This window comes from Camellia sinensis, chromosome 11 (assembly GCF_055761805.1).
Source record: "Camellia sinensis isolate YWXY chromosome 11, ASM5576180v1, whole genome shotgun sequence".
Lineage (NCBI taxonomy): Eukaryota > Viridiplantae > Streptophyta > Magnoliopsida > Ericales > Theaceae > Camellia > Camellia sinensis.
This window is the reverse complement of record NC_138971.1, coordinates 146573199-146599548: the sequence shown is the minus strand read 5'-3', so window position 1 is coordinate 146599548 and position 26350 is coordinate 146573199. Positions and strand designations below refer to the sequence as shown.

The 26350-nt window shown below is 41.1% G+C and overlaps 1 protein-coding gene across 1 annotated transcript; it reads left to right on the top strand.

Annotated features, from left to right (window-relative positions):
* The first annotated feature begins 19742 nt into the window (after positions 1–19742).
* Positions 19743–24787, top strand: LOC145802940 (uncharacterized). Its single transcript, XM_082895850.1, has 3 exons — positions 19743–22983; positions 23071–23653; positions 23763–24787. The coding sequence occupies exons 1-3, from the start codon at positions 21004–21006 to the stop codon at positions 24785–24787; spliced, it is 3588 nt and encodes a 1195-aa protein (XP_082751976.1). The 5' UTR covers positions 19743–21003.
* Positions 24788–26350: the final 1563 nt, after the last annotated feature.

The following is a 26350-nucleotide window of genomic DNA, read 5'->3' as shown; positions in this document are numbered from 1 at the left end:
GTGTGAAAATGATTTTTGAAACTAAACATAACATTCAAATCAGTAGATGGAAAATTGATTTTAGAGCCCCACTGAACACAACCCTTGTTTCTCCCAAATCTCACAATTTTTTTGTGAGAAATGAAACATATAACATAAAAGATTTATTTTTCTCATCAATTTTTCACTTAACTTTTCTCAATTAACTTATAAATTGAAGGGCAAATTTTGGAATTTCTCAGATAACTTATAAATCAAAGGACAAATTATGGCAATAGTTACTGTACTTTACCCCTTAAATTATTTTAGTCCATGTACTTTCAATTGATTCGATTTTGAATCTGAATTTATAATTTTGTCTCAATTTGTTTTAATTAATTACAACTCTTAACATTTTTTTATGAAAAATACGCACATAGCTGTCGCGTGTCATATTTTTAAAGGCAAAATTATAAATTTACTTAACTCAATTAGTTAACCTTAACTAATTATGCAGTGAATCCATGAATCCCTCAAGATTTAAATCTTTGAATTTGAAAGAAACCGAACAAATTGAATAATGAGCTAACATAAAATGAGTCAAATTAGTGCACAAAAATAGCGGTGTCTCTCTCTCATTGATATTCTAATTGGCATTAATTAACGGATCAATGTGCTCCCTCATATTCTGCTACAAAATTCTGAATATTTTTATGAGTAATATTAGAGATCCTAAAGTTTTATCAAAATTTCTATCAAAGGTTTCACATGAGTGTGCCAAAATTTCTATGGTAGAAACTTTGATAAAACTTTTGAGATCTCTAGCACTTTTGTATTTTTATAAGCTTTAATGTTTAAAATTAGAATAATATTATATGTACCAATTAATGTACTAATTAATATACTAACAAATGATGTGACATAATTTCAGAAGTTTTGAGATTTGTAATTTGTACAATAGGTAGAGTCAATAATAATAACATAACACTAATTGGTACACTAGTGTGTACATTAATTGGTGCATGTAGTATTACCGTTGAAATTAAACTAATATATTCACTTTAAACTATCTAGTCTTGTTAGAACAAGTCTATGCAGGGTTGGGACTCAATTACTTTTATATTGATATTTTAATTAATAGATAATATAAGATTTATTAATTAATAATCAGTGTTTAGTATTATTCCAAGAGAAATCACAATATGTTTATCACTCATGGGGAAAAAAATGTAGTCATAATTGTGAATAAATTTCCCAAATTAACGTCTTGTTTAGAATCACCAATCTACCCATTAATAAGTTATTTCATGTCACGCATAGTATAGATCTGAACCACAAATAGATATGAACCGTCCACACACGTGTAAATTTTACATGGGCCCTATATAAAGGGTATAATTCTGGCTATGCTTGTGTGTGTTATGATGAGAACCAGTAATTTGGGGACCGTGGAGCTCAGAGAGCCAACCTTCCGTTGCCACTAGCTGCGGAGGCAAAGGCATGGCATGGGCATGCTTACCTGCTTTACAATGGGCAAAGGAAAGGCGAATTCAATGTGTTTTCATCTTTACCGATTGCCAAATTTTGGTTAATATTTTGAAAGGTACCTGCACCTCAGAATTCGGTCTCGGTCGGTCGCTAGTGCTATTAGGAGTTATGCTATTTTTTTTCAATTTCGATGCAACGGTTTAGAAAGTTGGGTTGGGTGGATTGGAGGAGCAAGGATCCTCTCTTTTTTTTCTCTATTTCACTCCCTCTTTGTAATGGTTAAGATTCATCTTAAGAAAATTTAATGGTTTAGATCATTCTAAAAAAATTACTTTTTAATTTTTAATTTTTTTTAATAAAGTGATTTGACCCGTTAAATTATCTTTAGATGAATCTTAATTGTTGCAAGAATTAAGGGAGTTAAGTAGAGATCACAAGGAGAGAATCATTGCTCGGATTGGAGTAGGTTGGGGTGAAAATAGTTTAAAAAAATAAAATAAATTTTTTAGTCACGGGCTAAAAAATGTCACATTTCAATCATAATCATTTTACTTTTTTCTCACAAAAGTCAAAAAAGTTAAAAAGTTCATCTCAAATGAAACTTTTTAGTCCCAAGTCAAAAAATTAATCCACATCCCAAGTGAAATATGTTTCGAAAGTTAATCGGTTAGTGGTGGATCCAGCACATAAATGAATCTATGTTAATATATCTTTTTATTTTGGGAATTTCCTTAAAAAATCTATCACATATCATTATTATCAAAATATTAAACTTTAAAATAATATAACTTTTGATCTAAATGTCGATTTTTAATAAAATTAGTATTTTTTAGAATTTTCTCATCAAAATCTATCAGACAAGATCCATGTTGATTATGAAGTTTTTTTAAAAAAATTATTCACCATGTTTGTTTCTAGTTTTTTTAAAATACTTTTCAGAAAATTATACTTTCTTATTTTTCTTATTTGTTTTTTAAATTTAAGCAAATTTTTTAATTTTTAAACACACCTAACATAAAGAAAGAAAATAAGGTCATTAATAGTGGACTATAAAGTTTTTTTTTTTTTTTTTTTTTTTCATGTAGCGGATTCAATGTATTTATTCACAACAAAATCCTAAATAGAAAGCAAACAATTAGAAGGGAATCAAATTCTAAAAGAGAAGCATCGTATGCTCTTCCTTTCCTTATTGTTTAGAATATGGTTTTGATATATTTGCCCACTGTTTCATGTATGCGTGGTTTGAGAACCAACCCGATTAAAAGACAAGTAAACTAGATCTCTAATTATCTTGGCCATCTAAAAAAAAAAAAAGATCGGTAATTGTGGGGATGTATTTTCTGAATACCAACACATGGCAAGGTGACGCCGACGTGTCAGCCGAGGTGCCACGTGTTTTGATTGTGACGCCGAGGTTATCTCGGAAAAGCCGAGGTTATCTCCGAAGATATCGGAATCCGAGATAAATGGATATGGGGCAAGAGTCCTAGAGTAAAGAGGGAACTTTGCTAAGATAAGGATAAAGCTCTTAGGGAGTTTATCTTTATCTCTTGTGAAATCCTAAGTAAGTACTGAATGGGAGTCCATAGAAGTCAGGCTTCTAGTGGGATCAGGATTGAGTTGGCTATAAAAGAGAGGCACCCCTGTGGGTTTAAGGTACGCAGTTTTATGCCTTGAGTAGTGAGTTTAGCACTTGATTAGCTTTGAGAGATATACTGACTTGATCGTCGGAGTGCCCCCGGGTGGAAGAGCCACCGCCGGTGCCTTTTCTTTCTGTTGCAGGTTAGCTGAAACCATCTATTCTGCCGGTGCTCTCTAGCTGATTACTAGGCGGGTAGTGTGGTCAGAAAATCACCCACACAATTTGGCACCGTCTATGGGAAACTTAGAAGAATAGATGGCCAGTAACGGACAGAAGGAAAACATTGGGGGCGACACTCCCGCTGGGAGTGGCAGACCAATTGACCTTGACATTGAAGGAGACAACCATAATGCAGAAACTCATGACTAGGGCCACGGAGAGAAAGACGTCGGCCAGGAGGGCGACACTTCGAAAAGGACAGACCAAGGCAAGTACTATCACAAAGACAACCTTCCGGTATGGAGGGATAGGTGCCTACGGAGGGATGAGGAAGTAAAAGAATTGGTGAACAAGTTGGCAGACCTACAGTCGGTCGTCAACTTCATGATGCAAAACAATGTCATGCAGCCACCATACCCACTGCAGGGTACGCCGATGCCAGCAACTAATACCCAGAAGGGAGGAGGAAGAACAATTCCCGAAGTCCCTCAGCACACCAGGAGCGGAAAGCACTCTCACCGACCTTCCAGGGAAGTCGGACGAGAGGAGCCGAGACGAGAGGAGTCCCGAAGAACATATCACACGAAGGACCCAGAGCCCAAAGAACATCGGCATGTTCAAGGGCAGGCGCTCTGCTTTGACACAACACATGGAGAGAGATCAAAACGAGCCCACCACGAGGCTGAAAGTAGTGTGCCGAAAAGATTAAAGTCCAAAGATAGCTGAGCTCCAGGGAGGAGTAAAGAAGACTTGAGAGATTATCTCAAGAGGAAACACATAGAATACTGAAGCTGAGGTAATATCCCCGGTTAAGCCGAAAACACCATTCTCGGTGGAACTGGACAAATTTGAAACACCAAAGAGATTCAGTATGCCGAGGTTCCAAATATATGATTCTAAGTCAGATCCCAACTTTCACGTTGGACTATACCTGAATCCAATGACGTTATATAGTGGGAACGAGCCGTTGCTCTGCAAAGTATTCCCCTCATCCTTCAAAGAAATTGCATCAGATTGGTTCCATAAACTACCGAATGGAAGCGTAAAGACTTGGGAAGGCCTGGCCGAGATGTTTGTGGCCAGGTTTGTGACAAATAAACTACAGCCCTTGAGGGTTGACGCACTGATGGCTTTAAAAATCGCCAAGGATGAAGGCCTTAGGGCCTACACAAAAAGGTACAACGAGGTTTTCAATCGAATACCTGATTGCAACCAAGAGGTGACGGTCGTATCCTTCAAGAACGGCCTGAAAGATGACTGCCCACTACGGAAATCCTTGGCAAAGACATTGCCAAAAAGCATGGAAGAACTCATGGCGAGAATCGAGAAGTACGCCAGAGCCGAGGAGGATGCGTCGGGAAATAAAGAAACAAAGCAGGAGAAAGGAAACGGCTCGCCGAAGCGAAGCCGAGGCAACAACGGACCGACCAAACAAGAAACGGAATTGAAGGCTAAACAGGTAGTAACAACTATATTCTGAGTCCCGATCCACAAAGTCTTAGATCAAATACGAAACCAACCTTATTTTAGAGAACCGACAAGAACACCAGGGGAATTCATGGGGAGAAATGTCGATAGGCGTTGTGCCTACCACAATGAAGAAGGGCACCCAACTCAGGGCTGCAGAGCCCTAAAAGCACACTTAGAAGACTTGGTAAGGCAAGGACATCTGAGGGACCTTGTTGATGAGGCCAAGACTAGAGAAGAACAGGCAAGATTGCCTCAAGCACCAGCAGCTCCGCCTCCTCCAGCACAGCAACCACCCGCAGGAGGACCACGGGTGGTTAACGTAATTCACTCAAAGGTGAATGAAAACGACATACGAGGGGAAACCCAGAAGGTAAAACACCTAGAGCACGTGAACCAGTGTGGTCATAAAACACCTCGGCCTGAAGAATGCCAGGAACTGACGATAGCCTTCACTGAAGCCGACCTAGAGATGGTCCAGTATCCACATAATGATGCCTTGGTAGTATCCCTCCAGGTTAGGGAGTGCCAAGTGAAACGCATCCTGATTGATCAAGACAGCTCTTGCGACATCATGTATGTTAGATGTTACAAAGAGCTGGGCCTTCATACTGATGACTTGAAGCAATCCAATGGCCCGATGGTCGACTTCAATGGAACGCCGACGTGGCCGCTAGGCGCAACAAGCTTGGAAGTACAAGCTGGCACTAAAAAGATCAGGATAGAATTCATGGTGATTGACACACCTTCGCCATACAACATTATCTTGGGAAGGCCATGGTTGCATGCAATGGGGGCAATTCCCTCAACATTGCATCAACTACTGCGGTTCCCAACAGAGCATGGGATTGAAGAAGTCAGAGGAGATCAACTGCAGGCAAAGAATTGCTCCATGGCAGCAATGAAATCCACTTGCAATATTCGAGAACCAGAAAAGGCAGAAATTGAAGATGAGGACGTGGAAGTCCTAGAAGACATCGGCAAAGAACCAGCCGAGAAAAGCGAAGAGGCATTGAAGAAAATCTTCGTCCAGGATGGGGATGAAGAACGCTTCTTTCTTCTCGGCTCAGGCTTAGCCGAAGAAGTGGAAAAAGAGTTGGAGACTTTTCTAAGAGCCAACATTGAGGTGTTCGCCTGGACACCTTACGAAATGCCTGGCATCGACCCCGAGGTCACTTGCCACGAACTGAATGTCGATAGGTCGGCAAAACCTGTGATTTAACAGCCAGAAGACCAACGTTGATGCACGTCGAAGCAGTAGAGGAAGAAGTGGACAGACTTCTGGAGGCCAGGGCCATCCGAGAAGTTCATTACCCGACATGGCTATCCAACACAGTAGTGGTAAAGAAAAAGAACGGTAAATGGAGGGTTTGCGTAGATTTTACAAGCCTGAACAAAGCTTGTCCCAAAGACAGCTTTCCTCTACCTAAGATTGACCAGTTGGTAGACGCCACATCTGGACATGGAAGGATGAGCTTCCTGGACGCTTACAGAGGATACCACCAGATAGCCATGTACCCCCCAGACGAGGAGAAGACAGCGTTTATCACCCCAAAAGGGCTGTGTTGTTACAAGGTAATGCCTTTTGGGTTGAAAAACGCAGGAGCAACTTACCAAAGGTTGGTAACCAAGATGTTCAAAAACCTGATTGGCCAAACAGTAGAAGTTTACATCGACGACATGGTCGTGAAGACCAAGGAACCAAAGGGCCATCTTGCCGACCTACAAAAGGTCTTTAATATACTCAAAACATACCGGCTCCGACTCAACGCATCGAAGTGCGCGTTTGGAGTTGGATCAGGTAAATTTTTGGGGTACCTGGTAACAAGAAAGGGCATTGAGGCCAGCCCAGATCAAATCAAGGCCATCCTAGAGCTGAAAAGCCCGACGTCGGCAAAACAGGTTTAGATGCTTACTGGAAGGGCCGCAGCCCTAAACAGGTTCATAAGCCGAAGCTCAGACAAATGTAAACCTTTCTTCAACCTAGTGAAGAAGGCTACGGACTTCCTATGGACTGAGGAATGTGAGGCCGCCTTGGCCGACCTAAAGAAATATCTGACCACGGCTTCAGTCCTCTCAACACCTGAACCTGGGGAAGAACTGTTTTTGTACTTAGCAGTTTCAGAACACGCGATAAGTGTCGTGCTAATCCGAGAGGAAAAAGGGGAGCAAAAGGCTGTTTATTATGTAAGCAAAACCTTGGCCGACACAGAAACAAGGTACCTACCACTAGAGAAACTAATGCTGGCCTTAGTAATGGCTTCAAAGAAGCTAAACCATTACTTTCAAGCGCACAAGATTATAGTGTTAACAGAGCACCCACTAACGTCCTTGCTACAACAAGGAGACTTAACTGGAAGAATAGCAAGATGGGCAGTGGCCTTGGGCCAGTACGACCTGGAGTTCAGACCAAGAACAGCAATTAAGGGCTAAGTTTTGGCCTAGTTCGTGGCTGAATTCACACCAGAATCCATCAAACATCAGGCTCCGTTGAGCCAAGATGAACAAGGTCCAAGCAAACAAGGAGAAGTCCAGCCAAAGGCAAAAGAACAAAAAAAGGAAAAACTCAGACCCTGCAGCATTTACATCGGCGACTTCTTTCGCCTATTTGTCGATTGGGGTTCAAACCGGCAAGGAGCAGGGGCAGGAATAGTGTTAATATCTCCTGATGGGGAGATATTGGAACAGTCTATTCGATTGGGGTTCAAGGCCTCAAACAATGAGGCAGAATACGAAGCACTGATTGCAGGACTAAAGCTAGCAGTAGCAGCAGAAGCAGATGAGGTAATAATTTTTTTTGATTCATAACTTATAGTAAATCAAACAACAAAAGAGTTTGCAACCCGAGATGAGAGAATGTCGGCATACACAAAGGAAGTCATCAGGCTGGCAGCCTTGTTTCGCAACTGCCGACTTCTTTAAGTTAGCCGAGACGATAACAACCACGCCGATGCGTTGGCCAACTTGGCAAGCTCAATGCAAACTAGAAAAACAAGAACAATAATGATTGACTATCTGTCAAGCCCGAGCATAGAACAGCCGATCACAGAGCAAGAAGCAATGTGTGTGGACTTGGGACCAAGCTAGATGGATACAATTGTTGCATTCCTGAAAGAGGGAAAGCTGCCAGAAGACCATAAGGAGGCACACAAGGTCAGATTGAAGTCGGCAAGATTTAGTCTGACAGCGGACGGACATCTCTACAGAAGGTCCTTCACTGGACCCTTTTTAAGGTGCGTACACCCTTTGCAGGTGGAAGATTTTCTATACGAAATTCATGAAGGGATTTGTGGAAACCACGTTGGGGGCAGATCACTAGCTCACAGGGCCATTACCCAGGGGTATTGGTGGCCTTATATGCAAAAAGATGCAGAAGCCTACGTGAAGAAGTGTGAACAATGCCAAAGGTTCGCACCTTTGATACACCAACCAGCTGCTGACCTGAACCCTGTATCCAGTCCATGGCCATTTGCCCAATGGGGCATGGATCTCATTGGGCAGTTACCCCAAGCAACTAGGCAAAGGAAGTACTTACTGGTAGCAACAGATTACTTCACGAAGTGGATAGAAGCGGAACCTCTTGCCAAAATCTGAGATGTGGACGTCAAGAATTTCATATGGAGAAACATCATCACCAGATTTGGTATTCCAAGAGCAATAGTTGCCGACAACGGAACGCAGTTTGACAGCAAACTTATCAAGAACTTCTGTGCGAAATTCAAGATAAAGAATTACTTTTCAACACCAAGTTTTCCCCAAAGCAATAGGCAAGCCGAAGCATCCAACAAAGTAATTCTGGACGGAATAAAGAAGAGACTGCAGGCAGCAAAAGGAAAATGGGTAGACGAATTGCCCAATGTACTCTGGGCATATCGAACTACGCTGAGAAGATCAACAGGGGAAACCCCCTTTGCCATGGCCTACGGCACAGAAGCAGTCATCCCACTGGAGGTCGGCATCCCAGGAATCAGAACCCAGGGAGTAGAGAATGGAATTAATGACATACTTCTAGCCCGAGATCTGGATCTCTTAGAAGAAAGAAGGGAAAAAGCTGCAATTCAGCTCGCAGCGTACCTGCAGCAGCTTGCTAGAGCTTACAATAAGAAGGTCAATCCAAGGGATTTTCAGGTCGGCGACTTAGTTCTAAGAAAAGTTGTTGGCAACAAGAAGGATCTCAGAGAAGGCAAGCTTGGCCCAAACTGGGAAGGGCCCTACAGAATCACTTCGGTATTGGGCAATGGGGCATACAGACTTGAAGACAATGAGGGCAAAGCATTGCCAAGACCCTAGAACACTTGTAATTTGAAATTTTTCTATCATTAAATGTTCCTTGTTATTCCTTACCAACATCATCAATAAAATTTTAGCAGAGCTCTCCAAAGACTTGTAAATTGATAAAAGATGCATAATGATTGTTTTTGAAATAATGAGAACCCAAGTGCAACTCAGGTTCACATTGGGGGCAGAGAGAAGACAGTAATGCTTAACACTTGTTGAAATTTGTAGCAATTTACAAGTTGAAGTTAAGCCGAGATAATTGTTTATCTTCACTTGTTGAAATTTGTAGCAATTTACAAGTTAAAGTTAAACCGAGATAATTGTTTATCTTCACTTGTTGAAATTTGTAGCAATTTACAAGTTGAAGTTAAACCAAAGTAATGCTTAACGCTTGTTGAAATTTGTAGCAATTTACAAGTTGAAGTTAAACCCAAGTAATGCTTAACGCTTGTTGAAATTTGTAGCAATTTACAAGTTGAAGTTAAGTAGAGATAATTGTTTATCTTCACTTGTTGAAATTTGTAGCAATTTACAAATTGAAGTTAAACCGAAGTAATGCTTAACGCTTGTTGAAATTTGTAGCAATTTACAAGTTGAAGTTAAGCCGAGATAATTGTTTATCTTCACTTGTTGAAATTTGTAGCAATTTACAAGTTGAAGATAAATCAAAGACAAGATACTTGCCGAGGTATATCATCGGTAGGCATAACCGAGGTGTGTCACCCCGAGAAAGTTACACAAAGGAGGAAGAGTGTACAGGTGCAGAATATACTAAGTATAGAATCATGCAAAGACAAAAAAGAAAAGACAAGAGTACAAGCACTTAGAAAAGAAAAGTTATATTCATTCACCAAAGGGCACATCGGCCACACAAAAAGCATACATTGTTCCAAAAGATAAAGAAGCAACAAAATACAAGTAAGTAAAAGAAGAACATAAAACTAAGGCTCATCTCCTCCAGATTGTTGAATTTGAAGATCAGATACCACCTCGGCCTCCTTCTCTGCCGCTATCTCGGCTTCAATTTCTTGGAGAGTTTTTTCAACAGTCTTGACCTCAGAAGAGATGTCGGCTGGTGCGATGTCAGGAACAGCTTCTTGGACAACCTCATCGCCTTCTTCATCATGAGTCAAGTCTAGGACTTGCTTACTCTGAAGAGGGGACTTGGTCCCATCAGCATCTTTTGATTTTCTAATCAAAACCTCGTCCTCTTCCTCCTCGGCCTCATCCTCGGCATCAGATTCGCCGACATCTTCACTCGGAGTTGGGGCTGGAGGAAATGGAAAAGAAATGGCGTCGGCCTTCTGCAATGGAGAATCATCAGGAACATTAAGCTTTTTAAGAAGGGACATCCAACCAAGGGTGAAACCCTTGTTGCATGCCTCCTTCACTTGTTTTTCGTAGGCCTCAGTAACGTCGGCCATACCATGTGAGTATGCCTTTTCGTCAGCATCTTGATTTCAGCTTCTTTGGTGGCCAGGGCCTCCTGAAGCTCTTTTTCAGCTTGGGCCATTTTTTCCTCGGCCTCTCTCCTTTGCGATTCGGCCACCTTCCTAATGGCCTCAGCAGCCTCAGCCTTTTCTTCGGCTTCGGTCTGAGCCTTGATAGCTTCCCCAGCTTGGTCTTCCAGCTTCTTCATTTTTGACTGGAGGCCTTTGTTGGTCTTTTTGAAGGCTGGAGACCTCCCTCTTCATCTCGGCAAGCCTCCTCCTGTTCTCAAAAGACTGCATTGAGAAAGAGTGGGCATATTGGATGGCCTCAAAGAAAACAGAGGTATTAAAGAATATTCAAAGTGTGAAATAAAGAGAGAGAAAAATTTACCAAGTAGAAGACATTTACCTGAACAGAGTGTTGAAGCATTAAAGCATAGTTCTCATATTCACTATATTGGGCGTTTCGCTCCAGGTCGCCTGGAAGAAGCAGGGCGGTACTGAGTGCGACGCCGACGTTTATATCATCATCACTATCACTTGCCATGACAGGCTTGTCTTCCAAAGTAATTGTGGGGGCCCAGGGGGCATCGGGCTTTTTTGATCCCGAAGTTGTGGCGGAGGAATACCTCGGCTTTTTTGGTTGTTGGGATTCTGATGGTTGAGATTCAGAACGCCTCTTCCCAGCAGAAGGCTGAGATTTATCACTCTCAGCCAACTTTGAGATAGGCAGAGTGTCTTCAGACTCAACCTGAGCTACCTTGGCCTTTGGTTGAGCCTTTTTTTATTCTTTTTGGTTTTGCTGGAGGTTGGGTTTATGTTAGTTGTTCGTCAATGGATGATGGCATGTTGGCTAGGAGGTCTTTAGCAATTGGCTTTGCACGACCCATCTCGGCTGTAAGAACAAGATGTCGGCGACGCTTTCTTTGGGATGGTGGAATGAGGTATGAAGCCGAGGTCGACGGTTGTTCTGCTGGATCAGAGGTTGATCCTTGGTCTGTTCGGGATGTTGATGCAGCTGGAAGAGTTGTAGCAGAGGGAGGAGATAAGCTCTTCTTCTTCTTTTTCTTGGGGACGTCGGGGAGAGCTGATTTGTATGTTGGGATGAAGTTGAGAAGCAGGGGTGCCTTTCGCTTTTGAACTGGCAGGTCCAATAATTTCTTTAAATCCTTGCTGGGAACAAAGGATTGGCGAAAGTTTTTTGGCGGCTGAGGAAGAACTGCAAAAGAAAAAACAAAGTAGACATTAGGAAACAGATAAAGTATACAAGAATTTAAAAGTAAAACAAGTATGAATGCAGGGCTCTTACCATTACCCTCTATAAAGATTGATCATGGGAGAGGGAAGAGATGGAGGTCTTTATCTGGGGTGAACTCCCAGTTCCCCGAGGTAATGAAATAATCGTCACCAGCTCCCTTGTTGGAGTCTGGGAGGTCGGGTACAATTTTGAATTCTGTGGACCTCGGCTTAAGGTAATAAATGTAACATTTTTCCTTCAAGTTAAGGCCACACATGGTATAGCAATATTGGATGTCGGCAAGGGTGATCCTAGCATTTTCCTGTTTAGCTAGGGCTATAATACCATTGATCACTCGGTAAGAATTGATGGCCAGTTGCATAGCGTTCAACTTATAGTAATGAAGAACCTCACGAAACAGAATGTTTAATGGAAGCCGAAGTCCATACTCGATAAAGGTGACTACAGGGAAAGACATGGAGTCAGCAGTGGGCATGATGGAGTTATCATCGCCAGCCAATCTCAAATGGACGTCGACTGGGATCTCAAACTCCTGTCTAAAGTATTCTAGTTTGGAGGGGGTGTTTACCCTATGTTCCCACATACCCATGATATCGGCTTAATCTTAGAAGGTGTGTCTCAGAAGATGTTTTTGAAAGGCTATTGGGACCTCGGAAAACAAAAAGGTAGGTGTAGCTTCAATTTTTTCCTAAGTTATGGGTTCTACAGACAAATCCCAGACCTAAATTTGTGGAAACACGGATTGAAAGCAAGAATCTGGAAAAGATGCAAAAAACAGAAAACAAAAATGAAGTTTCAGAAACAAGAATTAAGATGGGCTATCAAGAACATGAAGAATACAAGAGTGTATGACCAAGAACAGTGGCAAAAGTGCAAAGAAGTGGCGAAACAATGCGTGTGTTCAAAATGTGGGCAAAGGCAAAATCATGGATGAATGCATTCAGATGTACGATTTATGAATTAAAAAAGCTTGAAATAGTACAATAATGGCAACAGCAAAAAAAAGAAGAAACATCAGGGAATTGAAAACGAAAAGAACAGTAGCTTACCAAAAAAAGGGAAGCCGGAAAGGGATTTGCTGATGTCCTACGACGGTTGCAGGAGCAGAAGACCGGTGGAAATCTCACCGGAAGGGGTGAACGGAGAAGGTTGCAGAGCTTTGAAAGCTTGAGTAGTGGAGGGTTTCGAAAGCTAGAGAGAGGTAGCAGGAGATTCGAATGAAAAAGTGAAGAGACGGAAAAAAGGGAAAAAGTTTTTGATTAAACAGAAACGGCGGCAAAAGCAATCAATACGCCTAGAAGAACGAGGGCGTCAGACGGCGCACATAAAGAAAGAGGCGGCTAACAGGCGTGTCATGTGTACGGTCCAGTAAGAGGGAAACGCGTGGCTAAAACGGTTGGGTTGAAGTGCATGACAACTCATGCACGTAAAAAGGTCCTTAAAAATCTTGATTTTTTAGGGAAAGCATGTCGGCCTGAAATGAATGATCTCGGCTATTAAATTTTAAGCCGATTTACTGGAAGAAAATACTGATATAGGTTCCATCACTTCAGAATGCCGAGGTACTAGAACCTAGGGGGCAGTTGTGGGGATGTATTTTCTGAATGCCAACACGTGGCAAGGTGACGCCGACGTGTCAGCCGAGGTGCCACGTGTTTTGATTGTGACGCCGAGGTTATCTCGGAAAAGCCGAGGTTATCTCCGAAGATATCGATATCCGAGATAAATGGATAAGGGGCAAGAGTCTTAGAGTAAAGAGGGAACTTTGCTAAGATAAGGATAAAACTCTTAGGGAGTTTATCTTTATCTCTTGTGAAATCCTAAGTAAGTACTGAATGGGAGTCCATAGAAGTCAGGCTTCTAGTGGGATCAGGATTGAGTTGGCTATAAAAGAGAGGCACCCTCGTGGGTCTAAGGTACGTAGTTTTATGCTTTGAGTAGTGAGTTTAGCACTTGATTATCTTTGAGAGATATACTGACTTGATCGTCAGAGTGCCCCCGGGTAGAAGAGCCACCGCCGGAGCCTTTTCTTTCTGTTGCAGGTTAGCTAAAACCATCTATTCTGTCAGTGCTCTCCAGCTGATTACTAGGCGGGCAGTGTGATCAGAAAATCACGCACACACTAATTATCTGTACCGGCATAGTGCTACTCTATAATTGTCAATTTATTTATTTATTAGACTGCATTAGTTACAAGGAAAATAAATATTTGAGGCATAAAAGAATCCAAAACGTAGGCAATCTGAGAGTCTAAATGGATTGGGAGTTGATAATGAAAAATGACAAAATTAATTGTAAATTAATAGAGTACACGCCAATTAGTTTTCTTTGAATATTTTTTCCAAAACTAAAATCTACATTGCATTTGTGCCTTAACAATTTTTTTATTATTATTATTTATAACTAGCGTTATATTGAACACTTGTTTCTTACATATTGATGTGAAAGCTATTGTTGAGTTTTGTTTCAATTTTTAATGTTTATTATTGCAGGACACCTGTCATATTATTTAAGTGGATTATATTTTAATTTTTAAAATTTTATTACATTGTTTGGTTTGAATTTTTTAAAAACACTTTTTAAAAAATTTTACTTTCTTATTTTCTATATTTTTTTATTTTTATAGAAATTTTTTAATATTTTAAGCAATTTTTTTTTTTAATTTTTAGATACACCTAACATAAGTACACTTAAAAAGTATAATTTTTGTGAACAAAATCTTTAAAAAATTCACTAAATATAAAAAATATAAAAAAAAAAACTAAAATTCAGTACATTTTTTTGTATTTTTGTGTATTTATTAATTTTTAAAAAATATTTTTTCACAAATATTTTACTTTTTAAAAAAATGCTTAAAATTTTTAAAATATTCACTAAAAACAAAAAAACACGAAAAAAAAACTCAATTTTCAAAAAACTTAATTTAGAAAACTCAAACCAAACATTATCGTCGAAATTAATGTAAACAGTAACATGTCAGTAATATGTTATTCTAGTTCACAATAACATATTACTCCGATAATATTATCCTAGAAAAGAAAATATTTTATTTTGTCTTTACCTAATTATGTGCCTCCTCTTTAGGGGGATTTATGAAACAAAATAAATTAGGCTATTATTTTAACCAAACAGAGATACAATGGAGAGGTTTTACCTAAATTTCCTTTTTGTTTTCTGCTTGCTAAAAAAAAACAATTGATCTATTTACCCTATCAATAACCCAGTGAGATTTGGCATATACTTATACAATTATAACACTAATGAAGTTGGTTGTTGAGAACTGCAATGAAAATCTATATTATATAAGAAAATTTGAGTTTTTGATCCACAAGTCTTGTGGGTGTTTTAAGCTCTCAATCTAAATTTTTTAATTTTTAAAAATTAAAAAAATCTTCTATTGGGTAACTCTTATTCAAGTAAAAATAAATAAATAAACAAAAATAAATATCCCTTAATTTATGACTTTTAAATAGAAAGTATATCAAAGTTTAAAAAAATGAAAAGTATATTAATTCATTTCAAAATTCAAATTTGAGGGTCACTAAATATGAAAAGTGATCTATTAATTTAAATTTAAAATGGCACAATATAATTTTAAATTATAATGATCTATCCCATGATTTATAAGTTTTAAGTACAAATTTAAAATTATCATAATTAGCTCATAATTTTTGTATTTATAAGCAATAAGAGTGACGTTGAAATTATTTATATATTTTACAAAAGAATGTTTTTAAGAAGAGATATTGTGAGAGTTTCAAAATTTCATATAAAATCTATATGCTATTATAATTGAAAAACGTTGTCATCCTATTAAAACTTAAAGTTGCAATTCTTTTTTTCTTTTTTTTTTTGTTTAATTTTTGTTAATATGTATCGCAATATGATTTATTTATAAATTAATTTTATATTTTTAAAATAAAATTTTAAATTTAGTTTAAAATTATCATAATTAGCTCATAATTTTTGTATTTATGAGCAATAAGAGTGACGTTGAGATTATTTATATATTTTACAAAAGAATGTTTTTAAGAAGAGATATTATGAGAGTTTCAAAATTTCATATTAAACCTATATACTATTATAATTGAAAAGCGTTGCCATCCTATTAAAACTTAAAGTTGCAATTCTTTTTTGTTTTTTTTTATTTTGTTTAATTTTTGTTAATATGTATCGCAATAATTTATTTATAAATTAATTTTATATTTTTAAAATAAAATTTTAAATTTAGTTTATTCCTTAAATTATAATACCAGAATAATATCAATATTCATTCCCTAATTTCTGCATCTTTTATTAAATTATAAAATAAAATTTTAAATTTAAATTTTTTTAAATTATGTTACTACAATTAGAATGAGATCAAAAATTAAAAATTGATATATAAATTGTGATAAAATTATAAAACTTAAATTGCAAGTTTCAATATTTTTTTTATTCCATAATTTACATACAAAAGTCTAACTATTTATATTATTTCATATAAACATATTTTATTAATTTTTTCACATCTCGTACATAGCACAAGTTTCACTAGTAAAATAAAAATTCAAAAGGAATTTTTTAGTTGAAACTTGAAAGAGCAAGATAATTGAAGTGAACGCAAGGGGTTGGGATACTTTGGTAAGGTTTTGGGGTATAAGCCCTGAAATTTCATGTTCTACACTTCCCAGGGCTAACTCCTAGGAGTTTAGTGCAGTGGTCCTTGGACGGTTCTCTAAATGTTGGACAAATCGTATCCAGGGCTTTGGTGTGGGGTTGAATCTTGACAGCTGCATTCTCTGACTTAAATTGTGTATGCATTGTGGAGTCAGTACACACACTCGATGTTTGCTCATCGTCCTACCCCTGTTAAACCAACATTAAGTAGTTGATTCCGAAGTCAGTGGAGGATAGACTTGGAGAGTTTACTTGTTAACTTAAAAAAAAAAAAAAGATAATTGAATAGGAGTTCAGGAAAAAAAATAAAATAAAAAATAATTGAATAGAACTCTTTCACATTGGGTGTGACCTACATATTTTGTAAGCTCTATCTTATGTAAGAATGTTGTGTCTAATTTTATACATCGAAATTTTTTTAGTTTTGATTCCTCTTTAAGATTGTCATTACCTAGAAGTTATTTAGTAGTTTTGAGCATGGTCAGATAGTGCATTGTGATTAATTGAGAGGATTAATTGATAATTGATGATTTGTTAAGAGCAAAAACATGCAGTGTTCTTGAGAGACCTAATATTTTTCATCATGAGTGTAGGAGAGGGTTCAAGAAAGGAGTTGGAAAATTCGAAGATCTTCGAAGATCCTTGAAGAACAATTTCGAATTCTCTAGAATATGATGAGAGGCTTAGATTCTTCAATAATCTCAACTTAGGAACACGACAACAAAGGAGATGATGGAGATAAGAGATTGGGTGAAGAAGAAGGCAAAATGGCTAGAGAATAGAATAATGGCAAGGCTCTCCCATTGATCTCCCACTTTCGCTCTCAAGGTTGATAATGGAGAAGGGAAATTAGTTCTTTCCCAAGAGTTAAAAATCTCCAAAATCCATCCCTTGTAAAGCTATGGGTGGGTGCTATTTATAGGCACCTCATGATGTAGGATGGAGCCCATGTGCAAGGCACATGGGGGATATTTTCTCTAACCACCTTGTCCGAGGAGGTGACCTCTCCGAGGAGGTGATCTCTCCGAGGAGGTGACCTCTCCGAGGAGGTGACTTCTCCGAGGATGAGAAAACCCCGAAGAGGAGATCAATCCCTCGGCGAACCCTTCTTCTTAGCCACACCTAACCAATGATCCCCAATCATCCCAAAGGGTCAGGGGTAGTCCCAGAGGACGTCCTGCCGCAAAATATTGCCGAGTCTCATGGACCCCCCGGGGTCGTGCCACCTCGACCCGGGTATAGGCTAGTTTAACCGAAGAGTGAATTTATCTCCACTCACCGTCTTCGGGATCGGGTCCTTTGTTCGGACTCCATTACGCCCATGGTTCTGGTACGTAGACCCCCGGAAAGCTCCGAGCCCGCAAGTGTTCTGGGACTCATTAACGGAGCGACTTCTAGATTGCGTCTGAATCCGTTCGAAGCCAAGTACTTCGGATCTCTAGATTCGTGGATCCGAATCCTTTCGAGTCCGAGTGCCTCGGATCTCTAGGCTTGCTTAATACCCTTTCGAGTCCGGGCCCGAGTAAGTCTCTAGGTTCGTGGATCCGAACCCTTTCGAGGCTTAGAGCGATTCAATCCGTTTGATGGCGATAAATCTGGGCCCACCGATTCTTGGACTTGCGATAAATTCGGGCCCACTAATCTTGGGCTATTGGGCTTAAATAATTTAGTGGGCTCAAATCAGCCCCTCTTACATTTGCCCCTTGCGTGTATGAGAAATTTTAAATTTCTCAGACATGCATACGGTCATTTCTTCGACCCTGTTTCGCATCACGTTCCCAAAAAAAAAACGTTTTGTCACGACAGAGCCTATGGATAAAGTTGATGACGCACTTCAATTTACAAAAAAAATTGACAACGTTTGTCAACGTTTTGTCACGACAGAGCCTATGGAAATTTTTAATTTTTTTTTTTTTTTTTTTTTTTTTTTTTTGAATATAGATGTATATATTTTTTAACCAAAGAATAAAGAAGCATTTTTTTTTTTTTTTTGTCGTTTGGCATACAGCAGATCAATTACCTATATATACATTATTGGAATATACTAATGAAATATTCAAAGATAATGCTCCTTTTTTTTTTTTTTTTTTTTTTTTTTTTTTGATTAAAGAAAGGCTCACACGTTTTTTGGCAAACCTAATCAATACCCCCTCCTTTCTTTTTGCCTACAACCACCGACAGCACAACTTTCCTCTTCCTTTCTCTTTTCTTTTTTTTTTTCTTTTTGCAACCCGTTGAATACTGCTGCAGTCGGCCTCCTTCTTTAACATTCTTTAATCAGAGCAACAACTCAGTGCTCCTCTTTAACTTTTGTAATCACCAAAGATCGCGCAAACCATCGTGATCCGCCGCAGCTCCGTCGCAACACCAGCCTGCCTATCGTCGTGCTGCACCCCGTCGACCTACTGGAGAGCTAACCATGGCTCAGCCCTGCGCTTTGTTCCGGCACCTGTGACCTCACTGCTGCCTCTATCCGTGACTGACCAGCGTTGGCCACGCCGCCCACTCAGCGCGGTGTTGGCCTGCCCAGCATCCTTCTAGCCCACTGTTCACACACGCTGCTCGCGCCGTCATCGATCTACTATGAAACCCGTTTTTTGTGGGCCTTGGTCTTCCTCTCAACTATTTTTATTCCTTTCACTGTATTAGATTTGTTGGTCTTTGGTCCTTGCTCAAAGCCTTCTTCCTTTTTTTGTTGCACAGCCACTTCGGCTCCCCCCTTTTTACACAGAGATCAACCCAGCTGTTCTTCTTCTTCAAGAAGGCTCTGCCATTTGCACGCTAATCTTCATCCAAATATCAGAGGTAAAGTTTACTATAGCACCTGAAAGTACAACGTAAGTGTGCATGGAACATGGTGCCAGTCAAAATTTCAATTTTTAAAAGGTGAATTGATGTCCATCCAGTGTGTTCCTAATGCTCTAGTCACCATGAAACCAGTTTGCTTCAGCTTATTCAGTGTTCTTTCGTGTTTCAGGTGTGATATTTGTTTCCTCTGCGGCTAGATACATCTGGTTATCATTTAGATTCCTTTTAAGAGCGGTAGACCATGATGAGACAGGCCACTGGAAGGGTGTGACAGACACAAATTGGTGCTTAGCTCTTGCGACTACTATTTTATGAGGGTTGTGGAAATACCATTGTGCTAGACGCTTTTGAGGGAAAGAGAATCAATACTAGTCAGGTGTGGGGTGCCATGGTGGAGTCATGCAGAAATAGATGAGGGTTAAATCTTCAAGTTCCAATTTGCAATCATCGGAGACATTCTAGTGTCAAAGGTCAGAAGGGGTGGTCTAAACCACCATGAGGTGCATTTCGAATATATATATATAGATGGCTTATGATGTATATATATATATATATATAATATTTTATTTTATTATATATATATATGTTATTTTATTTTTATTTTATTTTATTTTTTTGCTTCGAATCTGTTGGTGCTTCGTTTTTTTTTTTTTTTTTTGCTACTTGACAAACTTTGGGCAAATATATATATATATATATATTGATTATCATATATATATTTTTTTTTAGAGCTCGGATTACCCACATTAGCCTTGGCTTGTGCACAATCAACTGCTGCTTCCGGCTTCAGCTTATCCGACGTCGACCACGCACGTTCGCCCTCTCAACGCAACGTGTGTGGTCTTGCCCAACCTAGCTCCACATCGCTGCTTCCGGCTTCAGCTTATCCGACGTTGACCACGCACGTTCGCCCTCTCAACGCAACGTGTGTGGTTTTGCCCAAGCCTAGCCCAGTCTTGTTGATTACAGTCTGTAAAGCCTCTCTGATTTCAGCTTAAATTTCCAGTATCGGCTTCGGACTTCACCTCTCTAACTGCCCAAATTTGTAAGTATGACATTCGACCCCCTCTTCCGAATATAAATATATTTAAATATATATAAATATATTTTTGTGGCAATGTAGAGGGCTCAAGCAATCCGATGAAAATAAAAAAAAAAAATACATAAATAAAAACTGAATCTGAATATGGACTCAATTTTTTGTGGCAATCCCGATGATATATATATATATTTTTTTTAGCTCAAACACCGTGATTTTGGCCATATGAAAACATGCACTAGCACTTGAAACCTTATTGAGGTGCTTGGCTTGAACATAATTTGTTGAACTTTATCACCGAGGAAAGGCCGAATATAACTTGTTGACTAGTATTTGAGCTCCATTTTTGACATGGAGAGGGAAAACCCTGGACTTATGAATATGGACTTTGGAAAGGACATTCTTGTAATTTGCATAATGATCCATTGAATCTTGCTACTGATAAGCAATGTAATATACTTCGGATCTCGGGCCTGAAATTTACTATTGAACTTCACTCTGTCCAAATTTTGAACCCCGTATAAATTGGACCTTTAATATAGAACATAGTGACTTTAAGAAATTGACCCAATTGAACTTCATCATGAAGCGACCTATGACATTGCACCTCTTATTGATGATAGAAGACGAAAATCTATATGTTGATGATGCACCCATTGGTATTAAAATTTGTTGAGCTTGAAGAATATCCAAGAAAATGAATTGTTGATGACGTCCGAAGTTGAATTTGTTGATAAACCCATCATGTTGCATGTAACAATATTCTGAATTTTAATACGGTCAACTCTTTAATATTTATACAGGTTATTTCAGCCATATGTCTTCTCGAAAGAAACCCGTTGTCCCGGGGTCATCGGAACCGGCTCTCATGAAAGAGAGGGATGTACCTCCGGTATCTGAGTGGAGGAAATCTCCTTATTTTGGTCGGAAGGACCCCTTCTGGCGGGCGGCTACCTCTACCACTTCTCTTCTATCTCCGAAGGGGGCTCCATTATGTCTCACTGAGGACACTGACTCTGGCCAGGAGGCCCTCATTTCTCCTTCCTCGGTGCTACGCTTTCGGATTGAGCGGGGGGACTTTCCATACTGTTATCCTCAGTTCAAGGCCTTCTCAAACCCTCCTTTCGGTTGGCAAGAGTGGGTTGATGATGTCCTCTCGGACAAGAGCCTCTGTCAACGGCTTCAGGAGGCTCGGCTATTGATCCCGGTGAAAATATCTAGATCTCTATCCATCCGTCGCAACAATGCTAGCCTGGAAGCCATGGCTCTTCGGTGGAGCACCGAGACACACACCTTTATACTTGGCCAGCACGAGATGGGGCCCACCCTTGAGGATGTGTTCATGTTGCTGCGTCTGGAAGTGACCGGCCCTGATGCCTTCGACCCTGAGCAGACACCCCCCGAAGATGATTCTTTGATCCAATCTCTGAAGCTAAATCTTCAAACTTGTGGTCGGTGGAGTTCTGTTTTTGATGGTTCAGCGAGGAGGACTAGTCGAGTAAGGACGGACCGTGCCTCCTATACTGCATGGATCCGTCACTTCTTCAAGGATCTTCAGCCCTTGGCCAGAGATGCTGACCCTGACTCTCGGGAGTATGAAGCCGGTCCGATGTATGGCTCCAGGCTCTATTTCTTGGGATTTCTGGCTTGCTTCCTTTCATTCTTCATTCTTCCGAGCACACCTCCGGATTCCCTCAATCCTTTCGTCTTCCCCTTGGCAGTCAGGCTCTTCAGAGGAGATCGGATCCCTTTGGCTCCCCTATTTCTTGGGAATCTCTATTATCGGCTGGATCTGCTACATCGAGATATGGTTCGCTCCGTGGGTCGATATGAGCCTGTCTCCTTTATTCACAGCCAGTTCCTGCTATGTTTCTTCTTCGAGAGGTTCCCAAAATTTGCCCCTGCTCCGACTGTATTTGAGGCGGAAGTTCTTCGGGAGATAGTGGATAAAGATGGCATCCCCGTGCTCGATACTGATGGGTCTCGGACATTTGAGAAAGCGAAGTCTTGCCAGCCGTTGATTACACGTTGGTCACGTACTATTTCCACCTTATCCTTGAATACTCTGGTGGATGATCCCCGACACTTTGTGGCACGGCCGTATGTATGCCCACCTGTAGGTGTGGCCACACCGCTTATCTATCATGGTTCCTCCCGCTTGGTGTCCTTTCCTTTGCCGAAGAACATCCCTGCACCCTTTGTTGATATGCTAATTATGATCCGTCCGAGTTCATTACCGGTGTGGCATGAGGAAGGCGTCGATAGTGCCGTTTATAGGCCTGACCGTGTAGCATGTCAATTCGGGTTTGATCAATGTGCCCCGGGGCCAGCACCTCATTTATTATCATTTTCAGAGAGCTACGGGCGCTTCAGTCGCCGGCTTATACACACCGTGCTTCCCATATCCGGCTCTTTGACGATGCCAGGCTTGAGCCGAGTAGGGGGTTTCACCCCCTCTTTCAGGCGGTATTGGCAGAAGAATATCGATGCGTTTATTGCATTTGTCCAGAGCAGACCGACCGTATGTTTGCCTCCGCCGATTTATAAGAAGGATTCTTCTCTTCGGCTACCCGAGAGCCGAAAATCTGACCATATGTACGAGGGTTTCTTCACTTCATCTGCTCCAACTGACCCTTCTGCTCGGGCATCTGCTTCTAGCTTGGCAATTACTTCTCCAGAGCCAGTCCCTTTGAATAAGGCCTCTGGTCCTCGGACGACCCGCCTTAAGAAGATGGCTCACAAGAGGACTTCTGATGCCAGTCCTTCCGCTCCTCGCCTTTCCAAAAGGCTTCGTGAGGTACCCGAAATTCTTGATTTGAAGCTACTTTCCTTCTTGCGACTATACCTTCTAAAATGAAAACTTTTATTTGCCCATGTTATGTAGGATCCTGCGGTTGTTGACGTTCTCGGTACCGTGGCTCCTGGCCATGCTGCCTCCCCCAGGCCGGACTCAGACTTGGACGACACCCTCCCTTTGTCTGCAAGACTTGTGAAGATGTGCACCCCTCGTATAGCAGTTATAGATGACGATGATGATGAGGCTGAGTCCTCCGATCATTTTTGTGACCTTATTCCACGCACGCGTCGTCATCGCCCTACCGTAGCTGAGGAGGAGCACTACCTTGGTGACGAGTTTGTTGGGGCTCACCGTTCTGATGTTGAGATTGCTGGAGGGACTGATGCCACAGAAATTGATGTCGCGGGCCATGCTTCTAGAGGCGATGTAGAGATGAGGTGCGCCTCTGGGAATGGTGTGGAGGTGGATGTGCTAGAGATCTCTGAGACTCGCTCTGGCACTTATGGTGATTCTCATCCTCCGGCCCTCCTTCCTTCTTCAGGGATGACTACTACTGTTCAGGCTTCATCAGACATTGAGATCGATCAGGTGGTCTCTACACGACCAAGTGACTTTGTTGATGCTAGGAGTCCTTCAGTTGCCCCTGCTTTGCATATTGATTCTCCCTCTGGTAATCTTTCTTTCTGAAGTTTGTCATTTACTTATATCTGTGAGAAATCTTTACTTAAATGACTTTCCTGTTCCCTACCTCTAATAAGGCCTTCTTATCTTTTCTTCAGTGTTAGCTGCTAACGGGGTCTTGCCTTCACCTACCTCAGACTCTGCTCCAGTGTTAGCTGCTACCGGGGTCCTGCCTTCACCTGCCTCGGACTCTGCTCCAGTGTTAGCTGCTACCGGGGTCCTGCCTTCACCTGCCTCGGACTCTGCTCCAGTGTTAGCTGCTACCGGGGTCCTGCCTTCACCTGCCTCGGACTCTGCTCCAGTGTTAGCTGCTACCGGGGTCCCGTCTTCACCTGCCCCGGACTCTACTCCGACTCTCTTTGTAACTCCTCACGGTTCTCCTTCTCAAGGGGGAACACCTGCCTTTGAGACGACTGCTAGAGGTTCTTCATCGCCAGTGCCTTCAAATATTTTGGATTTGAATCTCAGTGATTTCCACATTGATAGTGATGCTTTTGGTCTTTCCCCTTATCGTTCGGCATTCTCAGGCTCGGGACCTCTGCCGGGAGTTACCCCTCCGGGTGGTTCATCTAACCCGATAGACATTGGGGAGATTCCTGAGACTAGCAGCTTTCCGGCCCCAATTCCTCCTTCAGCTTCTGGCAAAGTATCATTTCTCCATTATTGGGTAGCTCCTGAGTTTGCTTCAGTTCTACAGCTTGTGCATTCAAGTTACCCGGAGACCTTTGCTTCATTTGCTTGCCAGTGTCCACTCATTCAGACTGCTCTTCTCGAGTCTTTTGCCACTATCTTATATAGCTTGGACACGCAACGGTTGTGTGACCTTAATGGAAAAGTAGTCGAGACGGCGTATCAGGGGATCTCTGACATGGAGCGTCACCAAGTGGACTTATCATGGCTTCGGAAGCGCCTGGATATAGCTTCGAACGCCAGTCATCGGCTGGAACTTATGTCTGTGCTTGCCTCTTATCGCACCTCTATAGATGAGACAAAGGTAACTCTTCGTGAACTTGAGTCGGGTTATGCTCGGGCCTTGGAGACTTTAGAGGCACACTCTACTGTTTGTCCTCCAGATGTAGATGTGACGGGCAGCTTCTTCGAAGGTGTCTTTAGGAAAGATTGAGTTTTTTTTTATCATTACTTTCTTGCCCCTTTCGATAAAAATGTTTTATCTAGGACAATGCAATGAAATGACAAAATTTTTGTTGTTTGGATATTTTCGCATTGTTTTCTCATTCTACTTGATAAAATATTTATTTCGAATGATAGAACAATCATATGCACATGTTTATAAAAGCTGAAATATTCTCATTAGTTCTTCAACTTTCTTGACAAAAGCATAATAGATTCACTGTAAGTGATGGGATAAAACATACACCATAGAGAAAACCAGCTTCTTCATAACGCAAGGGAAATACAACCTTTAGACAAAGTAAGAAAGTGAAAATGAATTTCAACATAGATGAGTCCAACTATGGGTAGTAATGCTTGATAAACTTTGCATTGAGCGGGCCAGTTCGGAAGCCGTCTTCAACCCTTACAAGTTTGTAGTACCCGCTTGAGCTTGCCTGAACCACCTTGTAGGGCCCTTCCCATTTTGGAGAAAACTTGGGTAAAGGCTGTCCTCGCATGATTGGGTCTACAATCTTCCATACTAGATCACCTTCTTCAAACTTCCTTGGTACCACAGTCTGGTTATAGGCTCGGGCGATGGACTCATGATACCTTTCCATGACTTTTGCAGCTCTGTCATGCTTTTCCTCTAATGCTTCCAATCTGGTGGTTCGAGGCTCCAATACCATTCCCGAGGCGAGAGCCATTCGAGCAGATGGCATTTCCAACTCTATAGGTAACACTGCCTCGGACCCATACACAAGGGAGTAAGGAGTTGCTTGAGTTGGCTTTCTCTTCGAAGTGCGATACGCCCATAGGGCTACTATCAACTGTTCGGACCAAGTCCCCCCAAACTCATCCATCATCTTGCTCAGAATCCTTATCAGTGTCTTGTTTGTGGCTTCCGCCTGCCCGTTCCCTTTTGGATAGTAGGGTGTGGATTTGTGATGCTTCACTTGGTAAGTCTCTAGGAGGCTCTTCACATCTTTGTTTATGAAGGGAGTGCCGTTATCCGAGAGGATGGTGTTTGGTACTCCAAATCGGCAAATGATATTCTCCTTGATGAAGTTCGCAACTGCAGGCCCCGTAGCGTTCTTCAGAGGAATTGCTTCGACCCACTTTGTACTCAATTCTGTGGCTGCGAGAATCCACTTGTACCCCTTAGAAGATGTGGAGATGGGCCCTATCAGATCAAAAGCCCAGGTATGGAACGGCCATGGCGTTCGGATACTATGCAGGTCTACAGCTGGAGCATGGATCAAATTTCCGTGTTTCTGACAAGTCTGGCACCTCTTCACGTGATGGGATGCATCTGACTCCATGGTCGGCCAGTAATACCCAAGGTGTATAAGTTGCTCGAACAGCCGAGCCCCTCCTTGATGTTCAATCTCGTGGGCTCTTCCGAGGACTAGATCTGACTCCTCCTTGGAGAGACATCTCAGGGGAGTGCCCTCAATACTTCTTCTATACAGCTTGTCCTGGTCAAGAAAGTACCGCCTCGCTCTCCTCTTGAGGTGTGCAATGTCCCTCGGGCTCTCAGGTAGTGTTCCCTCTTTGAGATAGTCAATGTAGA